Source organism: Eptesicus fuscus, chromosome 8, assembly GCF_027574615.1.
Source record: "Eptesicus fuscus isolate TK198812 chromosome 8, DD_ASM_mEF_20220401, whole genome shotgun sequence".
NCBI classification, from domain to species: domain Eukaryota; kingdom Metazoa; phylum Chordata; class Mammalia; order Chiroptera; family Vespertilionidae; genus Eptesicus; species Eptesicus fuscus.
In genome coordinates, this window is record NC_072480.1 from 65,248,066 (window position 1) to 65,275,860 (window position 27,795).

General features: G+C 41.7%; 1 protein-coding gene and 1 long non-coding RNA gene across 7 annotated transcripts in view; one reads left to right on the forward strand and one right to left on the reverse strand.

Annotated features, from left to right (window-relative positions):
• PCCA (propionyl-CoA carboxylase subunit alpha) overlaps nt 1-27,795 on the forward strand; it is a 381,582-nt gene that overhangs the window by 329,112 nt on the left and 24,675 nt on the right. Inside the window, exon 22 of one of the 6 annotated variants that reach the window (XM_054719915.1) lies at nt 23,663-23,780. The exons of the other annotated variants lie outside the window; for them this stretch is intronic. Coding sequence (XP_054575890.1) covers nt 23,663-23,698 — 36 coding nt within the window. The 3' untranslated portion in view covers nt 23,699-23,780. Of the gene's footprint in view, nt 1-23,662; nt 23,781-27,795 lie in introns of those variants that run through there. 6 annotated transcript variants of the gene reach the window in all.
• On the reverse strand, nt 16,956-21,582 carry LOC129149962 (uncharacterized). Its single transcript, XR_008556765.1, has 2 exons — nt 21,326-21,582; nt 16,956-17,243 (listed from the first exon to the last, which is right to left on the reverse strand). It is a non-coding gene; the product is annotated as an uncharacterized LOC129149962 (long non-coding RNA).

The window sequence follows — 27,795 nt, forward strand, 5'->3', positions numbered from 1 at the left end:
ATTATTGTTTTCCTTTATCAATAGTCTTTTGAGCAGTAAGTGATATCATGCATTTTTTGTTAGTATTTTTTTCAAACACAAACTTCCAGAGGACCTCGGTATTCTGTACTTTAAAATCCATGAGCATTTCGTCTGTTTCCATGTCTGACTCATCTCTGATGTTCCTTTGCCTTTCCTCCCGTCTCTGTCCTATCCCTTTCTCTGTATTAGTGGTGTTGCAGGAGTGACATGATGGCTTATTGGAATTTCTTGCCTTTGCAGCCGCAAGGAGTCCTGCTGGCTTAGGCTTTCCACATGTGCCTACCCCTTGGCAGAGCATCTGGCTGGCTGAATTCCCCTTGGGACTTGCCCACCACACCCAACCTGCACTGGTCCTGATTTCTTTGGATGAGGAAAAGGGAGGGGGATGGGAAGTGTCTGACATAGGGCCCAGAGTCTTCATCAGATGGCCACTTCCATCCCATATGCACAGGACTCCCCCCTATTGGGTAAACCTCTCCTTATTCCCGACCTTTCCCATCCAGCCACAGAAAGCAGGTGGTGGCCACAGGCTAGAGTTTGTCCAGGGTGGATGAAGTCTCTCTGTTCTTTGGATTCATTTTCTAATGCTAAGAAAAAAGTCAATCTATAGTATCCCATCCTGCACTTTTCCAAAATATGCACAATTTCTGCCAAAATGTGGGCAAAATAAGATTTTATGAAATGGGCTTTAAAAAGCAATCTTAATCTTGAACATTATTTTTATGGAAACATGTTCTGTGTACCATGTAACCAACATAAGAACAGACTTTTGGAATATAACTAATTGCTTTATAGTCTTTTAAAATTAGCATGCTGTATATGCCATGAAAGTGCAATTATTAATATCCCAGGCATAATGCATCTTGAACAAAAATTTAAAAAGAAGTCATGACTGCTGGCTCCACTACATGCTGTAGGTGTGCTAGATGAACGTAACTTGGTCTCTACCCTTAAATAACATACCGGCTGTGGGTCAACATTGACAAACCAGTATCATGAGTACATGGGTTAGTGCCCAGGTGGGTTATGCACAGGCTGATATGGCAGTAGAGAACATTGCAGATCTATTAGCTTTACTCTTTTTCATTTTCTTTTCTTTTTAAAAAAATATATTTTATTGATTTTTTACAGAGAGGAAGGGAGAGGGATAGAGAGTTAGAAACATCGATGGGAGAGAAACATCCATCAGCTGCCTCCTGCACATCCCCTATTGGGGATGTGCCCGCAACTAAGGTACATGCCCTTGACCGGAATGGAACCTGGGACCCTTGAGTCCACAGGCCGACGCTCTATCCACTGAGCCAAACCGGTTAGGGCTCTTTTTCATTTTCTGATACAAAAACTGTTATCAGTAGGTAAAGTATAGACCATAGATCTCTGATTGATATTCTGCATTTCATATCTTATTAGACATTATAATTCTTTAATGAGCATAAAGCCTAACATTTATTTGTAGTCATGGTAGTCACCATACATTACATCTTATCTTACCTGTACATTACATCTTACTACATGTAAGATGGTAGTGTTCCATCTTACAGTAGATTGATAATCTATTATGCGCTAGTCATTGAGTTCTGGCAGTTCAAAAAGAAAATGATATCCCTGCCAGCAATGAGCTCACTGTCAACTAAGGATATAAAAATATCAGTGTGGTAAGAGTGATAATAGAGGTATTCTGGGCCTGGAGAAAGGAAGTGGGGGACTATGAAAAGCCCCCTCGTGAAGGAGTGAATGGAAGGGAGGGAGGGAGGAAATATAGACCACACTAAGACTTTAAAGATGAAGAGAGTTGCAACAGGAACAGGAATTTCAGATAGAGGGGAATAGCAAAGGCCCTGAGATAGCATTTTTTAGGTAGAAATGGTAGAGAAAGTGAAGGGAATAAAATAAATGAAGATACAGAGTCATGGTTGCCCAGATGTTCAAGGAAAGGCAAGTTGACTGGTGAGGGTGGCAGGCAGGTGGCCAGGATTGACCTGAGAGAGAAAACTAGAACCACAGGAGCTAGATGTTGCAGGACCAGGCTAGGGAGACTGGCCTTTATTCCCCGGACACTGCAGGATTTGAAAAGAGTGTCAGCATCACCCGAGGTTTGTTTTGTTTTGATTTTAAAGAGAATGTGTGGGAACAGGCAAATAAAGAAAAAGCTACATTTGAGAGGCTCCTCTTGAGGATCCAGAGTTTGGCTGTATGTATTAGGCAGACTTCAAGATGATTCTGAGGTTTCTACATGTGATAACTGATGCAATGACCTGAGGATTACACCAGAAAAAAGGTAGAATAGATAATGAGTTGGATTTTTTACTATTTTAAGTTTGAAATGTCAAAGAAACATTTATGATGTAAAGGAAATTTTTAGTCTAAAGATCAGGAATAAGACTAATATTAAGAATGTAAGTTGATGCTTTATCAACATGTAGAGGGGAGGTCTGAAGTCCTTCAATAGATGAGATTGCTCAAGGGGACAGTGAAGGAGAGGACAAGCCCAGAATGGACCCCTGGGAAATGGCCACATCTAAGGGGGAGGCTCCTCGCCTCTCTCATATAATCAGTTACATAGCATTACCTATTGTCCAAATAATTTATATTATATGTGGCTATTGGTAGCCAATTTAGTGTAACCTCAATCATGGTTTCACAGTATCCTAGGGTGTCACTAATTATTTCAAAGTGTCTGAAAATCCTGCTGCCATCTGCCAAAGATCCTCCAAATCAAATTAATTTTAATGAATAACAGAATGCCTTACGTTTGTCTGACGCTTTAGGGTTTTAGAAAGCTTATTTGAGTCCATTCAATTTCCTTTTCTTTTAATATATTTTTATTGATTTTAGGGAGGAAGGGAGAGGGAGAGAGACATAGAAACATCAATGGTGAGAAAGAATCATTGATTGGCTGCCTCCTGCATGTCCCCCACTCGGGATCGAGCCTGCAACCCGGGCATGTGCTCTTGACCAGAATCAAATCCGGGACCCTTCAGGCCGCAGGCCGACGTTCTATCCACTGAGCCAAACCAGTCCATTTAATTTCTAAGATAAATAAGCCATACAGCACCTTAGATTTAGTTGTAAAAAATTAGACACACCACACTCTTTGAAATGTCCATTTCAAATATTTGTGATTAGTGAGTGATATGTTCATCAACCACTACCAGGATGTTAGTGAATATTGGGTGGGTGGGGATAGGGGAAGGAATTCTAACTAAAGTTTGCTTCCCTGCGTTTGAATCTCAGATCTCCCACTTTTACTAGTTTTGTGAACTGGAACAAGTTACTTAACTTCTCTGGTCATAGTTTTCTCGTCAGTAGAATAGCTACTTTTATGAAAGTGGTGTGGGTTAAATAAGAAAATATTTGAAAAAAGGCCTGAAAATAGTAGGCATGCGATAGCTCCACTGTTATTATAGCACCCCGAAAACACACTCTCCTTTTGCTTCATTTGCCCTGTTTTTTTCCTCCCCTTTCTGCTTGGAGACATGCTCTCACCTGAAATTGCAGTATGCATTGAGATCCCACTTAGTGCTCAATCTACAGAGAAATTCAGAGGGAAAATATTTCTCTTTTATTTGGAAAGTCTAATTTTTGTTCATTCTACGGTTATGGACATCCCCCCCCCCCCACACACACACACACTTAACGTGTTATTTGTCATTGAATGTTAAATATAAAACACACGTTTAAGTCTGCATTGTGTGGCAGCAAAGAATATCTGCTTCCTTGAAGAAGAAGGATATTCACCAAGAACAGTCTTGAGTGGGAAGACTTGGGTGTGTTGCGTTTGAAAGTCAAAATACTTCTGATGGAGGACATTTTATGATGGCTCTAACGGGCCTTCTGTGCTCTACCAGCCTCGCTTTGAAGTGATATTAGTTCGGGAAGGCCACGTCTGGCCCCTGTGGTGCAGGACACATACTGCTGATCCAGTATGTATGGATTATTTGATTGTTGCTATTTAACTTATGGAGAGTGTGATGTGGAAATGGCAGCTCTTTTCTCGTAGAAGCAAAAAAAAAAAAAAAAAAGCTGTCAGTGGTTCTCAAACATAAGCATGTATGGGATTCACCTGGAAATCCCGTGAAAATGCAAATTCCCAGGCTCCGTTCCCAGTGAGGCTGATTCCCAAAGTCTGAGGTGAGGCCTGGTATCTGCATTTATAAGAAATCAGTTTAAAATACACCAGGGACTATGTTTTGGAATATATTTTGGCACTTAACATAGAATTAGTATCTGGTGTAAGAAATGGATACCAAAATACATTACATTCCTGATGGTGTGAGTCAAGTCTAGGAACAGTGTTCTGAATGTTTCTTCATATAATGAGAGGATGGGGAAAGCATTTGATTATTTGAACTAATTAATTGATTAGAGTAAATGTTCAAAATACATTATTTTTTTAATTGATTTCAGAGAGGAAGGGAGAGGGAGAGATAGAAACATCAATGATGAGAGAAATCATTGATCGGCTACCTCCTGCACGCCCCCAACCCTCCACCCCACTGGGGATCAAGCCAGCAACCCAGGAATGTACCCTTGACCAGAAACAAACCTGGGACCCTTCAGTCTGCAGGCTGACGCTCTATCCACTGAGCCAAACCAGCTAGGGCACATAATTTTTTTTTAACTAGGGAAAGACATGATAGGACCTAAAGATAATTAAATTTATAGTATGTATCAACTGTATCTTTTTGTTGTTGTTAATCTTCACCTGAGAATATTTTTTCCATTGATTTTTAGAGAGGGAAGGAGGGAGAAAGAGACAGACAGACATCGAAGGAGAGACACACATTCATCTCTTGGTTGCCTCCTGCACACACCCCAACCAGGGTCGGGGATTGAACCTGCAACCCAGATAGATGCAGACCGGGAATCGAACCCTCGACCCTTCGGTGTGCAGGCTGATGCTCTAACGACTGAGCCATACCAGCCAGGGCTCAACTGTATCTTTGAAGTTTATCAACTGCACAGCATTTTAGATTTAGTCTCATTTATTTCAAGTCTCCCATCACAAGACATGGATAATATTTATTTTTGGCTTACAGTGAGATTTCTCAACCTAAGCAATAATGACATTTTGAACTGGATAATTCTCTGTGGTAGGAGACTGCTCTGTGCACTGTGGGTGTTTAGCAGCATCCCTGGCCTCTTCCCACAAGATGCCAGAGCGTCTCTCCAGATGTGACAACCAATGCTGTCTCCGGACATTTCAAATGGCCGCAGGGGTGGGGATTAACAGTTGGAGTTTCAGAGTTTTCCTTCCCATGTCACTAATAAGTATAGTTCTAGAGATGAAATATCTTTATCAGATGTGATTCTTCTCAGTGGCCTGAAGCTTACAAAGTCATACACACCCTTACGTACTCAAATGCCTTGTGCAGGGAAAGTGACAACAAACTTGAGCTGGCCTCACGTGTCATTTGCTTTAGGAACGTTGGCTCTGTGGGCGTGTGTACAGGTCACTCTTTCTTACTCTTCCTCATATTGGAGGAGAAACCGAATCGCATGGATGTCCCTTCATGAAATTTAGGACAATTGGTACCATTTATTTGGATCCTTTTTACCATTGGAATAGCTGTGCTGGTTACCAAAGACCGTCACATCCTGAGTCTTATCTCAGAAGCTGCTGCTTTCCATTTGTTCCTCAAATTTGTAAAAGTCCTGTCCCTGGTTGAGATGTATCAAATAGAGTGTGTTACAGGCATCACATCACAGTGGCATCAGCAAATAAATGTTTTCCTATTTTTCCCAGTGCATTTGATTGCATAGCTCCTTAATATTTTGTGGCACTTCCCCCTTTGCATGGGAAGTATATGGCAGGATGCCTGGCAAGGCATGCGAGAGTCAAATAATCAGTATCCCAGGTATGCATTTGGAGAGATAGCCTTCCCAAGCCAGCATGGTGTAAGCTCTCAAGCTTGTGGGGGACAGCTAAGGTAATTACTAAGGTGTCAGTGTTAATTCCGCTAGGTCCGTGGTCGGCAAACTGTGACTCGCGAGCCACATGCGGCTCTTTGGCCCCTTGAGTGTGGCTCTTCCACAAAATACCATGGCCTGGGCAAGTCTATTTTGAAGAAGTGGCATTAGAAGAAGTTTAAGTTTAAAAAACTTGGCTCTCAAAAGAAATTTCAATCGTTGTACTCTTGATATTTGGCTCTGTTGACTAATGGGTTTGCCGACCACTGCCCTAGGTAATTGCCAAGCATCAGGGACACGAGAAACAGCTAAGTGCCCTTGTTTGAAATAGAACCGCTGCCTAATGTAAGGACAGGGAAATAGTAAGTTCTGTCACCCTTAGATCCCTCCATGTCCCGAGCCTGCACCTCCCTTGTCCTGTCTCAGCTGCCCAGTAAACAACCTTTAAAATGGTGGCCAATAAGACAGTGTTCTTTGAGTCCCTACATTATGCCCAACGCTTTATGCTTGTTACCTCATTTAGTCCTCACCACCCCTTGACATCATCAGCAGAACCCCCATTTTAGAGATGAGGTAATGCCTCCATTGTAAACCAACAGAAATGAAGAGCATTGTCAGAGCAGCTCATCCATTAAGAGCAGCCACAGGATTCATACCCAGATCTCAGGACAAACCTTGGCTCCTTCACACCAGCATCTGGTGGCTGGATTTAGGTTTTCCCTTGGCCCTCTGCACATCCTGATTGGCACTGACTGCCGGGCAGAGAGCAGCTGGCAGGGAGAGGGTTAACCTCCTGGTGTGCTTGAACTCAGAGCCCAGCCACCTAACAGGCAGATGCTGAAGATTCGGTTCCTCTGCTTCCCCACGTGTGTTTTGCAGTGTGGCAAGTCCAGACCAGTGGTTCTTGCCTGGGCGATTTTGCTCCCCAGGGAATATTTGGAATGTCTGGAGACATTTTGGTTGTTACAAGCAGTGGGCTGCTACTGAAATCTAGTGGGTGGATTTCCTTAAGTTTATGGCAAGCATCACCAGGGTTGCTTCTGAATATTCTACAATAAACAAGACAGCCCCTACAAAAGTATTATCCAACCCAAAATGTCAAGAGTGCCGAAGTTGAGAGTTGTGCTCTAGATGATAATTATGGGAGGGCATAGAAATATCTGTGAGCATCTCCCAACCCTTCACACTGCGCTCTAATACTCCAACTTACATGTCCGGTGGATAAGCAGCTATTGCCCCTGTTCATTCTAGATGACCTCACCCAGCCTTAATTTGTAAATTGAAAGAACTACAGGCATCTTGATCATTTTAGAGAAAGAACTGGGCCCCATATGTTGAGTATGTCGAGTATATTATTTGACTATTTAATCCTAATATTGACAACTCTCTTTGGGTGCATTTGGGTCTTCACAAAATTTTGACCAATTTACCATTCCTATAAATAAAGTTTTCCCTTACTCATTGTTTGCAGTTATGATCCAAAGGACTTCCTTTATGGTTTTTTTTTATATATTCTTGATTATATTTAAATTTCCTTTTTGAAGAAAGGACACTCTTTTTACAGTTCAAGCTCGCCCATCAGAAGGGTTTTCTTGTTGGATCATCTCTGTTCATTCCACAGCCACTCAGAATATCATCATCAATTAGCTATTATTGTATCAGTTTGTCAGTGTGTTGACAATAAACCTGTATAAATACATCTGTGTGCCCCTTGTGTACACACGGCGTGTCTGAGCCTTTGATAAAGCCTGTGTCTCCCAGCTGCTCTTGTGGTTCGAAGGCAGGGTTCTGAGGCGGTAAGAACGGTGCCCAGGCAGCAGCTTCCTGTCCTCACTCTCAGGGATCCCCACTATGTGGTCTGCAGATGTGGTCTTCACTTTGCAGGGGTCCTGAAGTGTACCTGCAGGATTTTAATGTATGGAGGTGAGTGGGTGCCAACTGAAAGACTTGCTTACATTTCCCAAGAAAAGGGGGCACCCCGTGCCGTGCAAGGCCACGGGGAAAGCACCTGGGCTGATCAGGAGGCAAAAAGGAGCAAGACAAAAGCGTAGGCAGTAGCTTTATTTGGGGTTTCCGAAGGAAAGGCAGGGTATGGCAGGGTAGGATTGTCAAGTTTGATTAATGTCGGTGGGCTTTGGGCTGGAGCAGTGATGGCGAACCTATGACACGCGTGTCAGCACTGACACGTGTAGCCATTTCTGATGACACGCGGCCGCTGAGGCGGCCGCATGCCGAGGATGGAACATTTGCTGCTCCTGAGGATGAAACATTTGCGAAATAATGTTTTTTCCTCGAAGTGACACACTACCCGAGTTATGCTCAGTTTTTTGGCGAAGTTTGACACACCAAGCTCAAAAGGTTGCCCATCACTGGGCTGGAGGGAAGGCCTCTAGGTGTCTGGTGCCTGGCCCTGAAAAGATCAGGGCAAGAGAAATCGTGGCGTGGTGTGTGAGCTCGATAAAGGGGGTGTTTAGCTTAACTACTAAAGCTGAGCTCCCAAGTAAGCTCTTCCCTGTCTTTACAAGCCCTAGGAGAGGCAGTCTTTCCCCAGGTCTGTAAGCGCCGAAGATGTCAAAACAGTATAAGATACAGAAAATTTAAAAAAAAGAAAAAAGATGATTAATACACAAACAACCTGGAAATAATCAGATCCAAGGGAACCAACGGACAGTAACTAAGCTCACAGACTGTCGTCCAAACCAGAGCTTGCCTTTATTAACTTGGAGTGAGGAACGTGCTTCCAGGGACCAAGTCTTTAAGTCTTCTCTCCAGAACATTGGCTGAATGGTGGCATCAGAATAATTAGGAAGCTAGTTAGTCAAAATGCTCCCCAAACTAGTCCGGTGTGTGTGGTAACCTGTGCCCAGGGAAACCTGGTGAGACAAGAGCACCTCCCGCGTCACCTCCTTGCCTCCCTCTTCTGAGCCTCCGCCCCTTGTCTTCCCTCAGCAGGACCCCTGCAGCTGGTCAGCCGCACCGCCTAAGCGCCAGCTCCAGACCCAAACTAGAGAGAACTGTGGTCCTGCCTCCCTGAGGCTGGCACGCGGGGCATTCGATTGGAAGTGCCAGTGTCCCCAAACTCTCTGGTCGTGGACTTCCACAGATGGTTAGTGACAGCACGTCTCTGTGGAGTTTCACAAGCGGAGCTCTCAGAAGTTCCTAAGGATTTTCCTTTTCTTAGGTAACTCCCGCTGTAGTGCTTATACCCAGACAGGAAAAATATTTCGTCCCAAGAACCTGGAAGATCTCATTTCTAGTCCCAGTAATGCTTTAAACTGGTTGTGTGACCTTCCTAAGCCCCCCTTTTCTTTGTTGTAGAATGAAAGGTTGGGGTCAGTGACCCCTGAGGTCTTTCCCAGCACCATCCTGCTCTGAGAATGATTACATTTGTCACAATGTGTGTACAGTTTGCTTCACAACAGCAGCAAAACATCACACGTGCAACTTATTATCATTGTCTATCTTTTGATTTCCTTGAGTTTTTCCAGTCTCGTTTGGGGAGACATCACTGGCTTATCACACAATGATACTGTGTCCTGTCACTTAATTTCTGGGGGCAGCACATTGTGCTGCCACAGGCTCAGTGCTAATAATCAAGATTATATGTTCTGCTTACTGTGACTTTTTGTGGTTTCTGGGGGTGGGGGGCGAATGCAGATGCTTTCCAATTATTCTAAGGGAATTTTGATTAACCCCCTGGGTAGAGTTCTCTGTACCACCTGCCACGAAGAAGCGAGTTTTATTGAACAGAAGGTATAGAATTGAATTGCTCATATTTGTTTTCTTTCTGGTGTCTATAGTATTATTTCGAGCCAAAGCATTTTAATAAATATTTAATAAATATCTGTCTAAAATAGGTCGAAACTGTTAGAAAGGAAACCTCTTTTGTTCTTCAATTTCAAATGCAAATAAGTTAATTTGATTTTTTAAGTAGAATTTCTAAGTTAAAAACTCACATTTTTCTTTTATGTATGAAAAAATAGTTATTTTTGACTGGAATAATTAGCATCCTGCCTACTATATAATGCTGAGTATTAGCCCATGGAAGTAATATCCTTAAATTTATTGCAACATTGTTATTTTTGTTGTTGGTCTTGTAGGTATTTTTGCATATTTATACTTCCCATTTTTACCTTTTGCCAGTGGCCAGAGTACTTTAACTGCTTGATTCATAGAGAATTTTCAAATGGCTGCCTCTACGATCTTTTCAAAAAGCAACTTTATTGGGTTAAACTTCACATTTCACACAAGTCACCCATATACAGTGTACAATTCAATGGTGTCCGTGCAGAGCTGTGCAGCCATTACCACAGTTAGTTTTAGAGCATTTTCATCACACACACCCTCAAAGCAGCATTGTACCCATTAGTGGTCACTCCCCATTTTCCTTCAAACCTGCCAGCTACTCATCTATTTTCTGTCTTTATATATATTCTGAACATTTCCTAGAAACAAAAACACAATATGTGATCTTTTGTGACTGGCTTCTTTCACTTAGCATCATGTTTTCAAAGTTTCCTCTATCTTGTAGCATCAGTACTTCATTTTTTGTTGTTGTTTTTTGCCAAATATTATTCCATTGTATGGATATACCACAGTTTGTTTATCCTTTCTTCACTATGGACATTTGAGTTGTTTCTATTTTTTTAGCTATTATAAATAATGCTGCCATTGAACATTATTGTATATATTTTTGTGTGGACATATATTTTCTTTTTTCCTTACCTACATGTAGGATTTCCGAGTCATATGGCAACTCTATGTTTAACTTTATAGAAAACTTCCAGACTGCTTTCCAAAGAAGCTATACCATTTTACATTCCCACTCAGCAATGTGTGAGTGGTTTAATTTTTCTATATTTTCATCAACATGTTATTATCCCTTTTTTAAATGGGAGTATAATTGACATATAACATTATATTAATTTCAGGTGTACAACCTAATAGTTCAATATCTGTACATATTGCAAAGTGTTCACTGCAATAAATCTAGTTAACATCTGGTGTCGATCTTTTAAATTCTAGCCATCCAGTGGGTGTAAAGAAGGGGCTTGTTTTAAATACTCTCTATTAAGAGTCCTCTTCTCTAGAGCTCATAATTAATGCAAAATTAGCCAAAACTATGTATTAGTTGTGTGTTTTTTTAAGCAAATATAGCCTTAATGAAAAAACAAAGCACATCATTTTAATTATTGCATGTTTTCTACTACATTGTTGTCCCCTCCTTTCTCAAATCAAATGTTTTGATATTAAGCAAGCAGTTCCTTTCATTCCCCTAGGCTTTTTATTTTTTTATGCTAGCACATACTGTGCAGGAAGGTCATTACATAAAGAGAGAAAAAGAAATAATCAGCATCGAGAAAGTTAATGCTGTTTGTATAATTTTTTAATAGGCATCTTATAGCATTTTGAGATTTAAAACCAAATAATAATTTGCATATTATTGGGCAGTTTCCTCTTGTTGCTTATGAACTGACATTTTGCTTTGGAAACTCAGGTAGTGAAAATATTTGTCAAAGCTTCAAATACTAGTGCTTTAATTCCATAGTCATTTAGTATTAATCCTGTAGACCGCCTACGTGTGTTTGTAAGGGATATAATAACTGACACTGTATTTAATTAGCACTAATGTTGTGTAGAAGGAAAAACATGTTCAGCATATTTTCAAGTCACTAGTTCAAAATTAGCAGAAGCCGGGGAGGAAAAGCCCTTGTTTATGCACCATTACTATTTTGCATAGACATGAAGTTGTGATCCATTTACTCATTCCTTTATGCATTCCTTCTTTCATTCATTCAACAAGTATCTGTTGGGAGCATACAATGTGCCAAACAATGTTCTAGGTGCTGGGAAAATGGACCAAGTTCAATAGGACAAAAGTGTAAATCACAAATACGCATCCAATGGCAGCCAGCTGGTGTACGCAGTGTCGTGAGCACGAATTCATATGTCCACAAAATAACCTTGCTTAGCTCCTCATAGCAAACCGAGGATGCTGAGTGCTGGTTGGGATGGGGGAGGAAATTGGATAAGAGGGAGGATGCAAACTGTGTATTCTGACGTTTGTCACTTTATTCTCCCTTTTAAAAAATAAGAGCCCCCCCCTTTTTTTGGTCTTAAGTCTCTTTCCACAAATGTAAAGATCTTGCTTCCTTTATTGAATTTCTTTTTGGGTTTTATAGTTATTACTTCAGTTATTTATATAAAAAGTAATTTACATGTTGATAACGGGGGAGGTTGTGTATGTGTGGAGGTAAGGGGTATATAGAAAATTTTGTATCTTCCACTTAATTTTGCTTAAATATAAAAACTATTGTACAAGTAAAGGCTATTTTTAATAGCCTTTTTAGGGTAATGACTAAGGGCACATGCTTTAAAGTGAGGCAGACATTTATTGTCTATTTGATCTTAGTCTCACTTAACTCTCTCTAAGCCTAGTTTCCTGGTCTGTCACATGAGAGTAATACCACCTACATTACTGCTGTTGTGAGAATTAAATGAGAGAATGCATACATGGCACTTAGTATAGTTCCTGGCACAGAGTAACCTCAAAATAAATTTAACTAGTGTTGCACCCAGGAGTGAAGTTGTTTACCTTCATGGGACATGATCCTGGGAGCTTTCTAGTGGCCACAGCTGTTTCCTAAGGGCATCTAATTTAGATCTCGAGCGTCTGACTCACTCTGTGTGACTTGTTCTCTTTCTTCATTCTAATAGGAACCTTTCTGAAACAGTCCTTTTCCCTGCGGTAGCTAACATGGATGTCGGCTGGGTGCAGTGGTGGGGAGGACGGCTGCCCTGCAGCAGGCTTGGTGGGCACGGAAGTGTGGTCATGGAGACCAAGGACCGGGCGGTGGGAGGGAAGGCAGGAGAACCAGAAGGGATGTGGAGTCGAGGGAGAATTTGTTTTCTCACTGGGAATGACTCACGCCTGTTTTTAGGCTGAAGAGAAGGCGCGTATGGAAAGGAGAAAAAGATGAAGCAGGGTCCGGGAGAAAGAACGGGTCCAGGGTTCAGGTGTAGTGGCTCCTGGCGGCCAGGAAGAAAGCTACCTCTCTAGGCTGGAGGGACGGTCTGCAAGGACGAGTGCAGATGTAGGAAGGTTTGAGGGTCTAGTCTACTTAAGGAGCCCAGTGGACTCCTTTTTCCTTTGTGAAAGTGTTCATCGATTTAGTAATAGTTACTCTGTTGACATTAGCAAGCTTTTCTATTTCAAAATACCAGTTTTCACATAAGTTTATTTTACCTTTCACTTTTTTGGAGTGAAGTTTCCTACTCTTTTTAAAGTTACATACATTAGGTGCTATTCTATTATCTAATGTTTCTAATGCTGGAATTAACAAAAAGTGATTACATTATCCAAATTTGACTTTGTACTAACATCATACTTGGCTTACTCAATACCCCTGAAGGTCAGCAAGAGATGAATTTGGCCTAGACTTGTCTTTTCCTGCATTCATCACTTTAAAAAAAAAAAGAAAGAAAGAAAAGAATGGTAAGAACAAGCCATTTTTCACTTTTATAATTTTTAATCCATCATTAAAAGTACAACTTGCTTTATGATCTAAAGAAATACCATCTAAGTCTTTATATTAGGAACAAGAGTGAGCCTTTTAGAAAAAAAGGAGCAGAGCTTAATCTGCATTAGCCCTTTGATGTATTTCTAGATTTTAAAAAGCTTCCTGCCGTTCCCAGCCACATGGAGACAGACCAAGTCCTATGTCCAGCAATGCCGCTGTCCTTTCTCCTCTCTGCACACACTGAGCCTGGCACCTTTTGTGAGCTGGCCAGGGTCTGCCATATCATTGGAGACATTATCCAGGTGCTGGCCTACTGCGAGTTCCTCTCACTGCTCCTGCTCCAGGTTGAAGACTCTTACTTTAATGATTGCTTTAGAGAAACAAACTATATTGCCCTTTTGCTCTTCTCTGGAACATTTCTTTAAGATGTGCCTGTTATTGGAATACCTAAGGGATTTATGAATTGATAAGTAGAAGAATGCTAGCTGAAACAAAGCATGCATCCTATTGTTTGAGTTCTTGTCATTACTAGTTCTTTTATTTTGTCATTTCCTGTAACCTAGTATTTGAAGAAGTTGTTGAACTTATTTATATAGCAACTTTTAATAGCACATTTTCTTATGTAGTGATGATGAGAAAGTGATGGATTGGTATATGTTTTTAATGCTCTTTCTATTGATCACCATGATTGCCAGAAGTAGAGCTTTGTGCCAGCTAGTTTCATAGATGGAGGAAAACAATCCAGGTTTCACAAATGAAAAAACAAAACCTAAGAGGAAAAGGAAGCAACTCGTTAGCAGTGGGCCACTGTGCAGAGTAGGATAAGTGCCTTCAAAGATTTTTGTTTCAGGCACTGTAATATAATGTTTAATAAATAGTTTACTTCAAAGGACCTCACTACAAGAAAATAGGCAGCTTTCCTGCTATTCTTGTCTCTGGCTTAGTTTTACTATAAGTAGCTCATATCCGGTCCTCTGTGGTCTCAGGTGGTCGTTTGTGTTTATGATCCTAATGCTGAAACTGTAAGAACTGTGGCCCTATTTTAAGTCATTAGCAACTACACAGTGGTCTGCAGGAACTGATCGACGTCCTCCTGAAACCCCTGGCACTTTGACCCATCCTAAGGAAAGTACTCAGATGCTTTATGGGATTATGTCCTCCCCAAATAGAAAACTCCTAAGGAAGAAATAGAAGAGCTCATCAACACACACCTAAAGCGTTTGATGTATTGTGATCACTCCTGCACTCCCATCTTCTAAACATTCTGTTTACTCTCCTAGGGATAAAAGCCTGAGGTTATTGAGATCAGTGAGATGTTTGCATTTTTCTTTTTCTTCCTATAGATATTCAGGCATATGTAGACTTTGAGTAGAAGTGGGTGATGTCACCAAAAGGTAGCAGGGGTCGGAGAACTACAGGCAGAGGGAGAGGAACGGTGGTTTTTGGATCCAAGGTGACTCAGATGATAATAATAATACCATAAAATTATGAGAGCTAATATATATATTGAGCACTTAATATGTGTGAAGCATTTTAGATTATCTTCTCATTTAAGCTCACGAAGTAAATATTGTTACTGTTTGTATTTTTGAGATGAAGGACTGGAGATGTACAGATATTAAGTCATCTTCCCAGGTACATAGCCAGTCCCAGAAACAGGACTTAACCTCAGGGCTCTCTGATGGTGCAGCCGTGACCCGGAGGCCCATAGAGAGCAGCTCTTGGATGCTCACTCCGGGCACCACCACTGACAGGTCTGGGCACCTCCATTCTCCCCTGGCTTTCACTTCCTCTACAGGCTGCGGTCTGCCCTGTACCTGAGGACTTCACATTGACACCTATCAGCCATTCTCCAAGTCATGCTCTCGCTGGAAATTGCCTCATTCCCAAGAGAGGAAAGCTTGACTGGCCCATTTTTTTCTTTTTTTCTTTATTGTCTAAAGTTTTACATATGTCTCCGTTTCCCCCGATTAACTGGCCCACTTTATCTAGTTGTTTTGTGGTCACTGCATAATCCAGGTTTGCTGCCCTCTAGTTCCATCAGCCAGCACCAGGGATAGAGGTGGGGCTTATATGAGGCTATATATACTGCCACCTAGGATGACTTCAGTGGGAAAGGACTGAGACAAGTCCACCATGGGAATTAATTGGATGAGTTCCCGAAGATATATGTCCGTGATATTTACCACAGTGTTGTTTATATTAGCAAAATAATTAAAAACTGCCAGACTGTCCATCAACAGGAGTTTGATTAAAGAAATTATGGTATTCCATATGGTAGAATATTAATATAAAGCCATTAAAATTATGATTAGGTCAGTGTTTATTAACATGGAAAAATGCAATATGAACTGTATTGACATGAAAAAAGGTTAAAATGATACGTATTAGGATACTAATTTGTTTTAGAAACAAACTTTGAAGGTTGAATCAGGACTTCTTAGTCTTTACTAATTAAAAACACAAAAACACCAGAAAACTATGATCTTATAGGAAATACAGGTCCAGGTTACTTATGAGGACCTGTTTCAACTAGAATAAGCTAAATCATGTCTTTTATGAATTTTGTAATACATTTTAGAAAGGTGACCCCACCCAGATGTTTCAAATACGTAGGTACTTTTAAAATATAGTTAAAATTAAAAAAATATGTTAGTTAACTAATTCTATCAATTAAAAACTACTTTTAAGGAACAGTAACTCTGGCCCTGACCAGTTTGGCTCAGTGGATAGAGCATCGGTCTGCAGACTGAAGGGTCCCGGGTTCGATTCCGGTCAGGGGCATGTACCTTGGTTGCCGTCACACCCCAGTGGGGGGTGTGCAGGAGGCAGCTGATCAATCTCATTAATGTTTCTAACTCTCTAGTCCTCTCCCTTCCTCTCTGTAAAAACTCAATAAAATACATATTAAAAAAAAAAGAAAGAAACAGTAACTCTGATTTGAGTTTTTGAAAAATATTGCAAGGGTTATCTCATGGAGATTTACAGTGCATATTAGCATTTTAAAATTGCTGAGAAGGACTGTAGTGAGGAAACCTGTTTCCCAATTTTCCCAAATCTGTTTTATCACGGGACACCTTTTTATCCCCCATCTTCTTGTTTTTCTAGGACCTATTAATAAGCCCTAAAAGTAGTGTTCTTTGGAATACCTTTGAGAGACAGTGCTCTAGTTCAGGGGTAAACAACAGCCCAGCACTTGCTTTGTAAATAAAGTTTTATTGGAATACAATCACACCCATTCAATTATGTTTTATCTGTGGCTGCTTTCACACTACTGTGGCAGAGCTGAGTAGTGACAGACACCATATGACATGCGAAACCGAAAATACTTACTATTTATCTGGCCCTTTATAGAAAACAGAGTGTCCACCTCTGCCCTACGTGATCAGTTGTAGGTAGTTGTACGTGCAAACTAATTTTACCCCTCCTTCGTGTACTCTAGGAGTAATACCTGCAGTTTAAAGTAACATTGTTAGCCAAGAGCGGATAGAAAGGCCAGCCAGACTTGTTCATTATATTTATTGTGTCAAAAACAAAATGCCCTGGACAGTTGAGGAGATATTTTATCCAGGCCATTGCAAGAAGGAGAACAGTTGTTAATGAGGAAGGGCTCAAAAGGAGGGGCTTGGGTTTTATAGAGGCAGGTACACAAGGGGAGTGATCCTGAGTCGTGTGGGATTCACGAGGAAGAGTGGACAGTCTTGTCTAAGTCATAACGGGCGAGTGGCTTCCTCCCTTTAGCCATTGACCAGACACAGAAGAGCGACGGATTCTGCAATCATCTCTGTTTTCCTGAAGGACAGAGCTCAGGGAAAGTTCAACATTGTCAATTGTCAGCAAAATCAATGAATTTTATTAAATACCTATTTACATATAAAATCTGGCACTAAAATATGGGTTTCAAGGCCACCTCTATCTTTTTCTGTATTTTGCCTTGTATCACTGTTCTTGCCAGTATCATAGTCAATGCAGTGTATGATGCCTCATTGCTCATTGAAATGGAGATGGCACTAATGAAGCCTGCTATTATGAATGGGAGCAAATATACACATCCGACATTTTCTAAAAGGAAAGTTAAATCTAGGGAGTGACGTAACTGAATTGGTTACATACCTTTTTGCCATTGATGTATTACTGTACTCTATGGGATATCATTTTCCATCTGTAAAATCTTCATAATAATGATAGCCGTAGGCCTAATTTATTTTTGAGTTACTAACAGCACAGATTCCACTCAAGACATCAAAGGAGAATAAGACCCTCACACTTTGGAGATTAGTTTCTTTTAGAAAGTGCGATTTGATACCTGTTTGAATGGCTTAACTGGTAAGAGTGGATTAACTGATTAGGCACTCTTCTAAACCTTTGTATGTTTTATTAAAGTATATTTTATAGACAATCACATTCGCCCCTTGTAAATTATACTTCTATTATTTTTAGTAAATTTATCGTCATGCAACCATCACTACAGTTCAGTTTTAGAACATTTCCATCACTCCAAAGTTCCTTTCCACCTGCTTGCAGACAACCACTGCTCCCACCGCCATCCCAGGCAGCCACTATAAACATGTTTATTAACGACCTTCTTCCTCACAGCCCTTCTATAAGATTAGTTACCATAATTTCTCAGTTTTACTGGGGAAGAGAGTGAGACGAAGAGAGCACACAGGAAGTAGATTCCAACACCTAGCCCGGGAGCCTTCTGAGCCACTACAAACCTGAGTGTCAGAATCCCCCGAAGGGCTTCTTAGAACAAGGACACCTGGCCCTCCCTCAGAATCCTGATTCCTTGAATCTGGGGTAGGACCCGAAAATATGCATTTCTAACAGGTTCCCCCTGATGCTGCTCAGTCCAGGGACCCTGCTTTGACAACCATGGGTCTGTACAATCGCAAGCATGTGAGAAACACTCACTCTTGGGATGGGTCTAATTTGTAGCATGGCGTAGATTATACCAAGAATTTTCTCCCTTTTTATTGAATTTATCGGGGTGACACTGGTTAACAAGATTATACAGGTTTCAGGTGCACAAATCTACAACCCATCATCTCTACACTGTACTGTGTATTCGCCACCCCAAGTCAAGAGTACTAAATATCTTTGACAAATATTGCTAATTCTAGGGGACAGAAATGTATGCTATGAGACTAAGTGTAAACATAACCACTAAACGCCCCCTGAAAAGTGTTTTCAGTCACCTCGAAGTAGCATTGCTGCTTATTTTGTGTATGCCTTATCTGTTGATCATTTTGTAACTTTCATTTCAATGAATTAACATCACGACTGCTGTTTTCACTTTTGCCTTTTAAAAGGCAGACTCAAACTTTGTTCTTATGCCTCTAGTCACAGGCAAAAATGTAAAGGGTAATTTACCCAAATAGAAGAGAAAAAGAATTTAAAAAGCAGAGAATGAAAAGAAAGTACTGACTCACTGCAAACAGCTGCAAAATGTTGCCCTTGGGATAGAGGGTAACTCAATTGTGAAATAATAGCCAAAGCTCACACTCTTAATAACTTTCTCTTAGCCCCCAGAAAGCTTCTCCATTTAATGGGAGATGCTCGGCAGAAGGTGCTGCCGGTTTGTGGCTGGCTCAGCAGGAAGCCTGGATTGAAAGCTCTTCATTTGTACAAACTCATTTGCATTTGTAATGCTTTTATTTTAAATCTCCTCTAAATGTAAATATTTTGGTCTCTTTTTCTCCATTTTTAAAAATAAAAATATTCTATTTTGAATGTGAGCCTAAATTTTGTTTGTTTGTTTGTTTGTCCATCCTGTGTCACTGTGGAGTGTTCCATGGGGTGAATGTGCCAGTGCATTCATGCTGCTCCCATAGCCCAGGTAGAGGAGCTGATGGCTGGGTCTCACTCCTTCCTCTGCCCACCCACCCCTGCAGGGACAGGAGGAGGGACCTGTGTTATTGAGGGGACCTGCAGTGTCTTGGCCTATTTGAGTGCCTACTGTTGGAACCTCAGGCACCATGTGAGCCTACATTTTAAAAGTGAATAGAGTGGCTTCGCATCCTCCTGAAAGATAAAGTGGCAACAGTAGATGATTCTAGATAGTAATGGGGATTATACCCCAAAAAGAGCCAGGCCGAGGTCAATGGGAAGTGCCATTGCAGACGTTTTTTGGAATGCAGGGAAGAATTAGAAAAGGTTCATTTGCTTGGCGAGGAAGTGGTTCGGTATGTTTCTTACAGAAAACCTGTAGTCTCCTGTTCCTCAATAACTGCTCAAATAGATTGTTATTTTTCTAAACAGCAAGAGAGTGGAATCAGCAGAAAGGTGTTGAGTGCGCACAAACGAAGGGGCCAGCCAACCTCAGCTTCTAACCACCGGGGGAATCCCTGGCGTTCTCAGACTTCCGGAGCCTCTTGGATGGACATAGGGTGTGAATTGCCCGCCTCGCTGCACTGCCAGGCCAGCCAATGCCTCTCCACTGGAAGTGCACTACAAGTGTCCTTGGTAGAGCCTTCAAGAGTCCAACAGAGCCTCCGAGCCCGAGTCCTTCCAGAGCTTTTCTAGGTACTTCTGAGCCCACACCAAGAGGAGAATCGAACCTCTAAAACTAGCTTGGTTCTCAAGGCTAACACTAGCCCTGACCAAACTCTGCCACCGTCATGCTGCAGCCCAGTTCTCTCATACTCAAGCGTGACTTGAGAAACCCTCTTGAGGTCCGGATTTGGAAATATAGAACCAAACAGAATCGAGGCTGAAGTGCTGGTCATCCACACGATTGCAAATTCCCACCTTCTTTGCATGTGTGTGTTGCTTGACTATTGAAGAATGTTAACATTCTACCATTTTTCAGGAAATATGATGCATTTTAGTTCAGTGCTTGGGAGTACTATACCCCCTGCCCCTACACACATACTTTCAGCCTCTCTTTAAAGTAGACTTGAAAATACGAGTCAGATGCGTCATTCAGATAGAAAGAACATTGGCAGATAAGAAAGCAAACTTTCATTTCTGAAAATGGAGGAGTAGGTACTATGGTATATTGCCTAACTCTGCAGCACCCCACCATTCTCCCAGAACATTGTATCTTTCATGTTTTCATTCAACATTAACTTTCCTATGGCTTGGATAGGTGGAGATGCCAACCTAAGCAACTTTTACTTTGATTGGAAATTCCTTCAACACGTTACAACTTAACAAATACTTCTAGCCATATCTACTATTGAACCCTTCTGCTTAGCCAACTGGCTTCCCAATGATCTCGCTATAGCCTGTTCTTTCCCACTTCCTCCACATCTGGACTCATACCATCCCTACGCAAAGAAAGCTTACTGTTTCCTCCACCCTTCTTCAGACTTGTTTTACTCCAAGACTTATCTCAAATCTTACCTTCTCCAAAAGTCCTTCTCTGGCTACCTTAGGCCCTCTGAAATACTGTAGTATTTCACTTAACACATAGATTCAGAGGAGTTTGCTGGTAGGAGTGCCTCAGCTGAGGCAAAACTGGAGACATTTTTGGCTGCCAAAACGGAGTGGGGAGTGCTATGATATCTAGTGGATAGAGGCCAGGGATGCTGCCATTGAGAAAACGGACTTTCGTTGTTTCTAGATTGAACCTAGATGATGTAAGAAACTTGCGTCCTTGTAGTACTTGGAGAGTATATCTTAGGTGTGCTTGAATATATTCAGGTAAGAGGCTCACTACTTCACAAGGCCACCTGTTCTATTGGTGGAGAGCTCTGTTAGAAGTTGTTTTCTGTGTTGGGTTGAAATCTGCTTTCCTGTAAGTATCTCCTGTGGGCCAGTAAGTTAATTCCTTTCATGCCATGGAGCCTTTATAGAGAGCTCCCTTGTGATCCCTTGCAGTTCCCACATCCCTCACTAGCCTCCACGTTATGCCTGGTCCCATGACTTACCTCTGTGTGTGCATGTTCCCCAAATATCGTGCTCAACTTCCTGATGATGGACAGGCACAAGTCTTATTCTTCTCACACAGTTAACCTAATCTTGTCATAGAGATGCCATATCTCTGTAATGACCAGCCCCACAGAGATGATACCGCTGCTGGCAGAGAGCATCAGTAGACTGCAAATTATAATCCTAGTACAATGTATTGTCCCTTATGTTTTGTGTAGGGTACTTGTAGGATGATTGCCTTTAAGGTGGAGGTGGGTCTTTTAGTTTGTAAAGCCTGTGTGAAAAATATTTATTTGTAAAGCAGGTAGGTAGCTTGGCATTATATGCAGTGCTCTTGCTTCTCATTTATGACAACACAATGAAGAAAATACCTCCTACTGCTCTGCTGACCAGTTTGTTGGGTTAATTTGGGAGATAGTGTCGGTAACCTGGAATTGTGCCAACTTCCAATTAGCACTCTGTGTAACCACTGATTTCACTTTAAAAGTAATTACTTTAGATTTTCTCATCTACCCTGAGCATAGTGGACACATTTCAAAACCCGTACTTTATTATTCTTATCTAAAAGGACCTTTTCCTTTAGGTTTTATAATTAAAAATTTTAAACTTATCTTGATGTAACTTAAAACTTATATAAAAGTTGTAAAAATAGTATGAAGAATGTCCATATAATTTCACCAATTCCCCAAATGTTAACATTTTATTATGGTTAGTTTATTGTGTTTTTTCTCTCTCTCTTTACTCTCTAATTATTTTTCTGTGAACCATTGCAGAAAGTTGCTAACAATATTTAAGCATGTATTTCCTAAAGACAACACCACAACATTCTTTTATGTAACCACAGTGCAGGGAGTTAACAGTGATATAGTACTATTGACTAATCTACAAACCTTTCCAATTTTGCTGATTTTCCTACTAATACCTTTTATAGCAAAAGAAAAAAATTGTTTTTCCCGGTCCAGACCCTAATTCAGAATCACATATTCCCTTTGGTTTTCATGTCCTTGCGGTCTCCTGTGGTCTAGAACAGTTTTTCAGTCTTTCTTTGTTGATCACAGCCTTTATATTTTTAAGACAGGCCGTTTATTTTGTCAATTGTCCTTCAACTTAGGTTTGTCTGGCGGTTCCTCATAATCGAATTAAGATATACACTTAGGCAGGTATATCACAGAAGTGCTGTTGTGTCCTTCTCACTAGATCTCAGGAGGCACATGTTTCTGTTTGTCCCGTTACTGGTGACACTACTTTGCTTACTTGATTAAAGTGCCGTTTGTCAGGGTTTTCCACTGTAAAATTGCTATTTTTCTTTTTCTATTTGTCTGGTAAAGGAAATAGGTACTTAAGCTGGTAATTTCAATATAAGATGGTAGATGTTAAAACATTCAGACAGCCCTAACTGGTTTGGCTCAGTGGATGGAGCATCGGCCTGTGGACTCAAGGGTCCCAGGTTCGATTCTGGTCAAGGGCATGTACCTTGGTTGTGGGCACATCCCCAGTAGGGAGTGTGCAGGAGGCAGCTGATTGATGTTTCTCTCTCATCAATGTTTCTAACCCTTTCTCCCTCTCCCTTCCTCTCTGTAAAAAATGAATAAAATATATTTTAAAAAATAAACAAAAACATTCAGACAGCCACAGTGCCATGAGAGCCAGTAACCTGGGAGCTCTGGGAAGGCCTCTGACACGATGACACCTCCCCTGTAACTTCAGGAATGATATGAGTCAGCCAAGGAAAGGGAGTGGGGTGGGTATGCCAGAAGGACACAACGCTGTGAACACAGCCATGGAGCCACGAAACTGCATGGTGTGTTCAGGAAACTACAGTTAGAGTTCTGGGCTTGAGCTCTCAGATCCTGGGATCCCACCTGGAAACCCAAGGGCATGAGATCTCACAGGATGCTGGGAGTAGAACGTCTTGTCTCTCAGGATGTGCGGGGTCTCCTGTTTCTCATTCCACAGTCCTTTCTCCCCTGATTAACACAGCCAAAAATAGCATAAAAGTGGGGCATTCTTGGGAAAAGTCAAGTAATCAATAGTCACGGAAGTTTTGTCATCAGGATGTACAATTTATTTTATTGCACTGGAAATTAATTTCCTTCTCATACAAGATGAAACCATCTTTGCAAAAAATTATGTCACTTCTCATTGTGGAGTATATAATTTATGAAAATAAAAATAAGAAAAATGTACAAAGGAAATGAAAAATTAACCTGAATTTGGCTTTGAAGTACATAATCGAGAAGCCTGCCATTCGTGGCTTGAATAAGAAGTGAAAATTATAGAATGGTAAAGCACTGTAGCCTGTCTATCCTCTTTGACACTTAAACTTTTTATTTTAGTTTCCACGCGTGCTGACTTACCCAGTCATGAGGTAGCAGATATGATCAGAGTGGCCAAGACTTGTCTGGGCTCTTGTCAAGAAACCTGTAATTCTCCAAGAATCTTCAAATTAAATGCATGCCAAGTCATTTCCTTTATTCTTCCATCTATGAGGACATTTTTGCAAGGTCAACATTAGTGATAATGTGAGCAAGAAAAGGATTATGAACCTCTATCTGAATTTCAGTGTTGTCCAGGTAAAAAGAAAATTTTGGAAGAATTCTTTGAGGTTTTCAAGACCACGTAAATTTTTCCCTAAGAGAAACTGCCAGGTTTGTGGGCTCCTCATACTAGCTCACTGAATCTCAGTCTTCAGCAGTGGCACTTTCATATTTATCTGCTTTTGCCTCTTCTTGCTGGGGTGGCGACATGCATCTATTGTCAGGATAATAGGCAAGCCTGTAATATGCCACAGGACAGATTTTCTTGTTAGGACAGTATCATCCTTCTCATGATAAAGAGCCTGGTTGCCAGTGTTTCTAAGATAGACTGGTGCTCATTGCCACCTTTGCTGCAGAGTATTTTGCCACAAAGAGATATATTTGTCCATTGTGTTGAGTGACAGAAACAAGATCAAAGACCATGGGAACTTTGTTGTACTTCCGGATGTAAACAAATATTAACTATATTTGACATTAACTAAACAGTATTTTTCTTTTACAGATGACAATTTTCCAAACAACACAGAAGAAACAAAGAAAAAATATTTTGTGTGTTTCTGATTCATAGGTTGCTTGGACTAGGATTTTGTCCTCTCTAACTTATGAATATCTAATATAGAGTTTTGAAGAAGTATTCAATTAAATCATGTTTCTGTCATTTGGAGGAAGGAATAACAGATTCTTTTTTTTTTTTTTTTTTTTTTTTTAGAGATAAGATAGACAATATTTGAGACCCCTCCTCAGATCACTCTAGCTCTAAACTTAATAGACGTTAAGACATTTGGCAAGAATGGGTTCCCCCTATCCAGGAGAGGAGATAAATAGTTTTGGTTCAATATATTTTCTTTTGGGAACTTTTTCAGATTGAAGCGATTCATTTTAAAATGAATGCAGTTATCAGACCCTCCATATTTGAATAAGATTGTAGAAAAGTTTAAAGTCAAATAAAACTTAAACTTGTTTAGTGTATAATTTCCTCTTGCAGATGCCAGACCAAAGGCCAAAGTGATCTAGCATTTATATTTGTTATCATTTGTTGAGTCTAGAATTCTCCTTGGGATATATTTCTAATTGTGTCTTTACAAGAGATTTGTAATTAATCAATTTGTATAATAGCATATGCATTCCACTTGAAGTTACCTTGCCAACTTTTCTGCGACTTTTGAGCTCCCCCATAGTTTTTAATAAGCCAAGAGATCAAGTGAATACTCCCCCAGTTGCCCAGATATTGAGCAGTTATGGTTGGTTTTAGGTCATCTAAACTCTAAACATTTAAAGAGAACCCTTGTATCAGATGGTTACTTATGGAACAGGAGAGGCCTTTAATCTATGTTCCCTAATCTCACCCTAATGTACGTGATCTGATTCAGGGACAGCAACAAAGGGGTCAAAGAAAAATTAATGCCAGAGTAACCAGAGATACCAAAACACTTCCAAAACTTTGAAACGTGAAATGCACATAACTGAAGATATGCAAAAGATACATTGAAGATGATTCTTTCGGCCCAGCCAGCATGGCTCAGTGGGTGAGCGTCGACCCACAAACCAGTAGGTCACGGTTCGATTCCCGGTGGGGGCACATGCCCAGGATGCAGCGGACTTGATCCCCATTGTGGGGCGTACAGAAGGCAGGTGATCAATGGTTCTTTCTCATCATTGATGTTTCTATCTCTCTCTATCTCTCTCCCTTCCTCTCTGAAATCAATAATATATATATATACTAGAGGGCTGGTGCACGAAATTCATGCACGTGTGGGTGGGTCCCTCAGCCCAGCCTGCACCCTCTCCAATCTGGGACCCCTCAAGGGATGTCCGACTGCCTGTTTAGGCCCGATCCCACCTCGAGGAATGTCCGACTGCTTGTTTAGGCCTGATCCCAGTAGGATCGGGCCTAAACAGGCAGTTGGACATCCCTCTCACAATCCAGGACTGCTAGCTCCAAACTGCTCTCCTGCCTGCCTTCCTGATTGCCCCTAACCACTTCTGCCTGCCAGCCTGATCACCCCTAACCACTCCCCTGCCAGCCTGATTGATGCCTAACTGCTCCCCTGCCAGCCTGTTTGCCCCTAACTGCCCTCCCCTGCAGGCCTGGTCCCCCCAACTGCCCTTCCCTGCAGGTCTGGTTACCCCCAACTTCCCTCCTCTGCCAGCTTGGTCACCCCCAACAGCCCTCCCTTGCAGGCCTGGTCCCTCCCAACTGCCCTCCCCTGCTGGCCTGATCACCCACAACTGCCCTCTCTTGCAGGCCTGGTCCCTCCCAACTGCCCTCCCCTACTGGCCATCTTGTGGTGGCCATCTTGTGTCCACATGGGGGAAGGATCTTTGACCACATGGGGGCAGCCATCTTGTATGTTGGAGTGATGGTCAATATGCATATTACTCTTTTATTAGATAGGATAGAGGCCTGGTGCATGGATGGGGGCCAACTGGTTTGCCCTGAAGGATGTCTCAGATCAGGATGGGGGTTCCCTTGGGGTGTGGATCGGCCTGGGTGAGGGGCCTGTGGTGGTTTGCAGGCCAGCCACGCCCCCTGGCGACCCAAGCGGAGGCCCTGGTATCTGGGGTTTATTTATCTTCTACAATTGAAACTTTGTAGCCTGGAGCAGAGCCAAGCCTTCTGCCTGCTCTGTGGCGGCAGCCATTTCTGTTGGGATTTATGTATCTTCTATAATTGAAACTTTGTAGCCTTAAGTGGAGGCCTGAGCTGGCCAGGGTGTGCGGAAAGCTTGGCTTCCTCCATTGCCCCGAGCAACCCTAGCCTCCTGCTCTTTCCAGCTCCGTGGCTGCCACCATTTCTGTTTGGATTTATGTATCTTCTATCATTGAAACTTTGTAGCCTTGAGTGGATGCCTAGGCTGGCAAGGGCAGGCGGAAAGCTTGGCTTCCTCCATTGCCGGGGAAACCCAAGCCTCCCTCCTGCTCTCTGTGGCTGTAGCAATCTTGGTTGGGTTTATTTGCATATTCGCTCCTGATTGGCTGGTGGGTGTGGCTTGTGGGTGTAGTAGAGTGATGGTTAATTTGCCTATTACTCTTTTATTAGATAGGATTAGAGGCCCGGTGCACAAAATTCATGCATTCAGGGGAGGGGAGCCCCTCAGCCCGGCCTGTGCCCTCTCACAGTCCAGGAGCCCTTGGGGGATGTGCAACTGCCGTGAGCCCGGCTCCTGGCTGAGCAGCGTTCCCCCTGTGGGTCTGTCCCCTGGTGGTCAGTGTGTGTCATAGCAACTGTTTGTTCCACCGTTAGGTCAATTTGCATATTAGCCTTTTATTATATAGGAGAATATATATATATATTCTAGACCTAAACAGGACAGTCTTATCAGGGAACTGCCAAGATTTCTGGTGTCTGAATTTTGACTTGAGATATTGTTGTGGTTTATAATAAGAAATATATATATTTGGTCTTTGTCCCATTCCTGTTACAGAGCTCCTAAAACCCTTGGAATTTCCTAAGTGAGATGAGTGATTAAGGTAAAAGGAAGCCCCTTTCAACCACACCTGAGCTTATGTTAATGAGTTAACTCTTGGGAAGCTTCTAAGGATGAAGGGCTAGTTGTCAGGGAACCACCCAAGTGGTTAAAAGGTTGGAACTTTCAACCCCATCCAGGAAGTGGAGAGGGACTGGAGGTTCAGTTAATAACTAATGGCCAGTAATTTAATAACCATGCCTACAAATGAGCCTCCATAAGAAACTCTGCCTGAAGGTGTGTGGAGAGCTCCTGGGTTGGTGAACATGTGGAGTTGCTGGGAGGTGGCATGGCAGCTCTGCACCCCTTCTTCCATGCCATGCCCTGTGCATCTCTTCTCTCCAGCTGTTCCTGGGTTGTATCCTTTTATCTGAGACATGTAATCTAGTAAGTAAACTGTCTTCTGGGTTGTATAAACCATTCTAACAAAGTATCAAGCCTGAGGAGGGGTTTGTGCGAACCTCC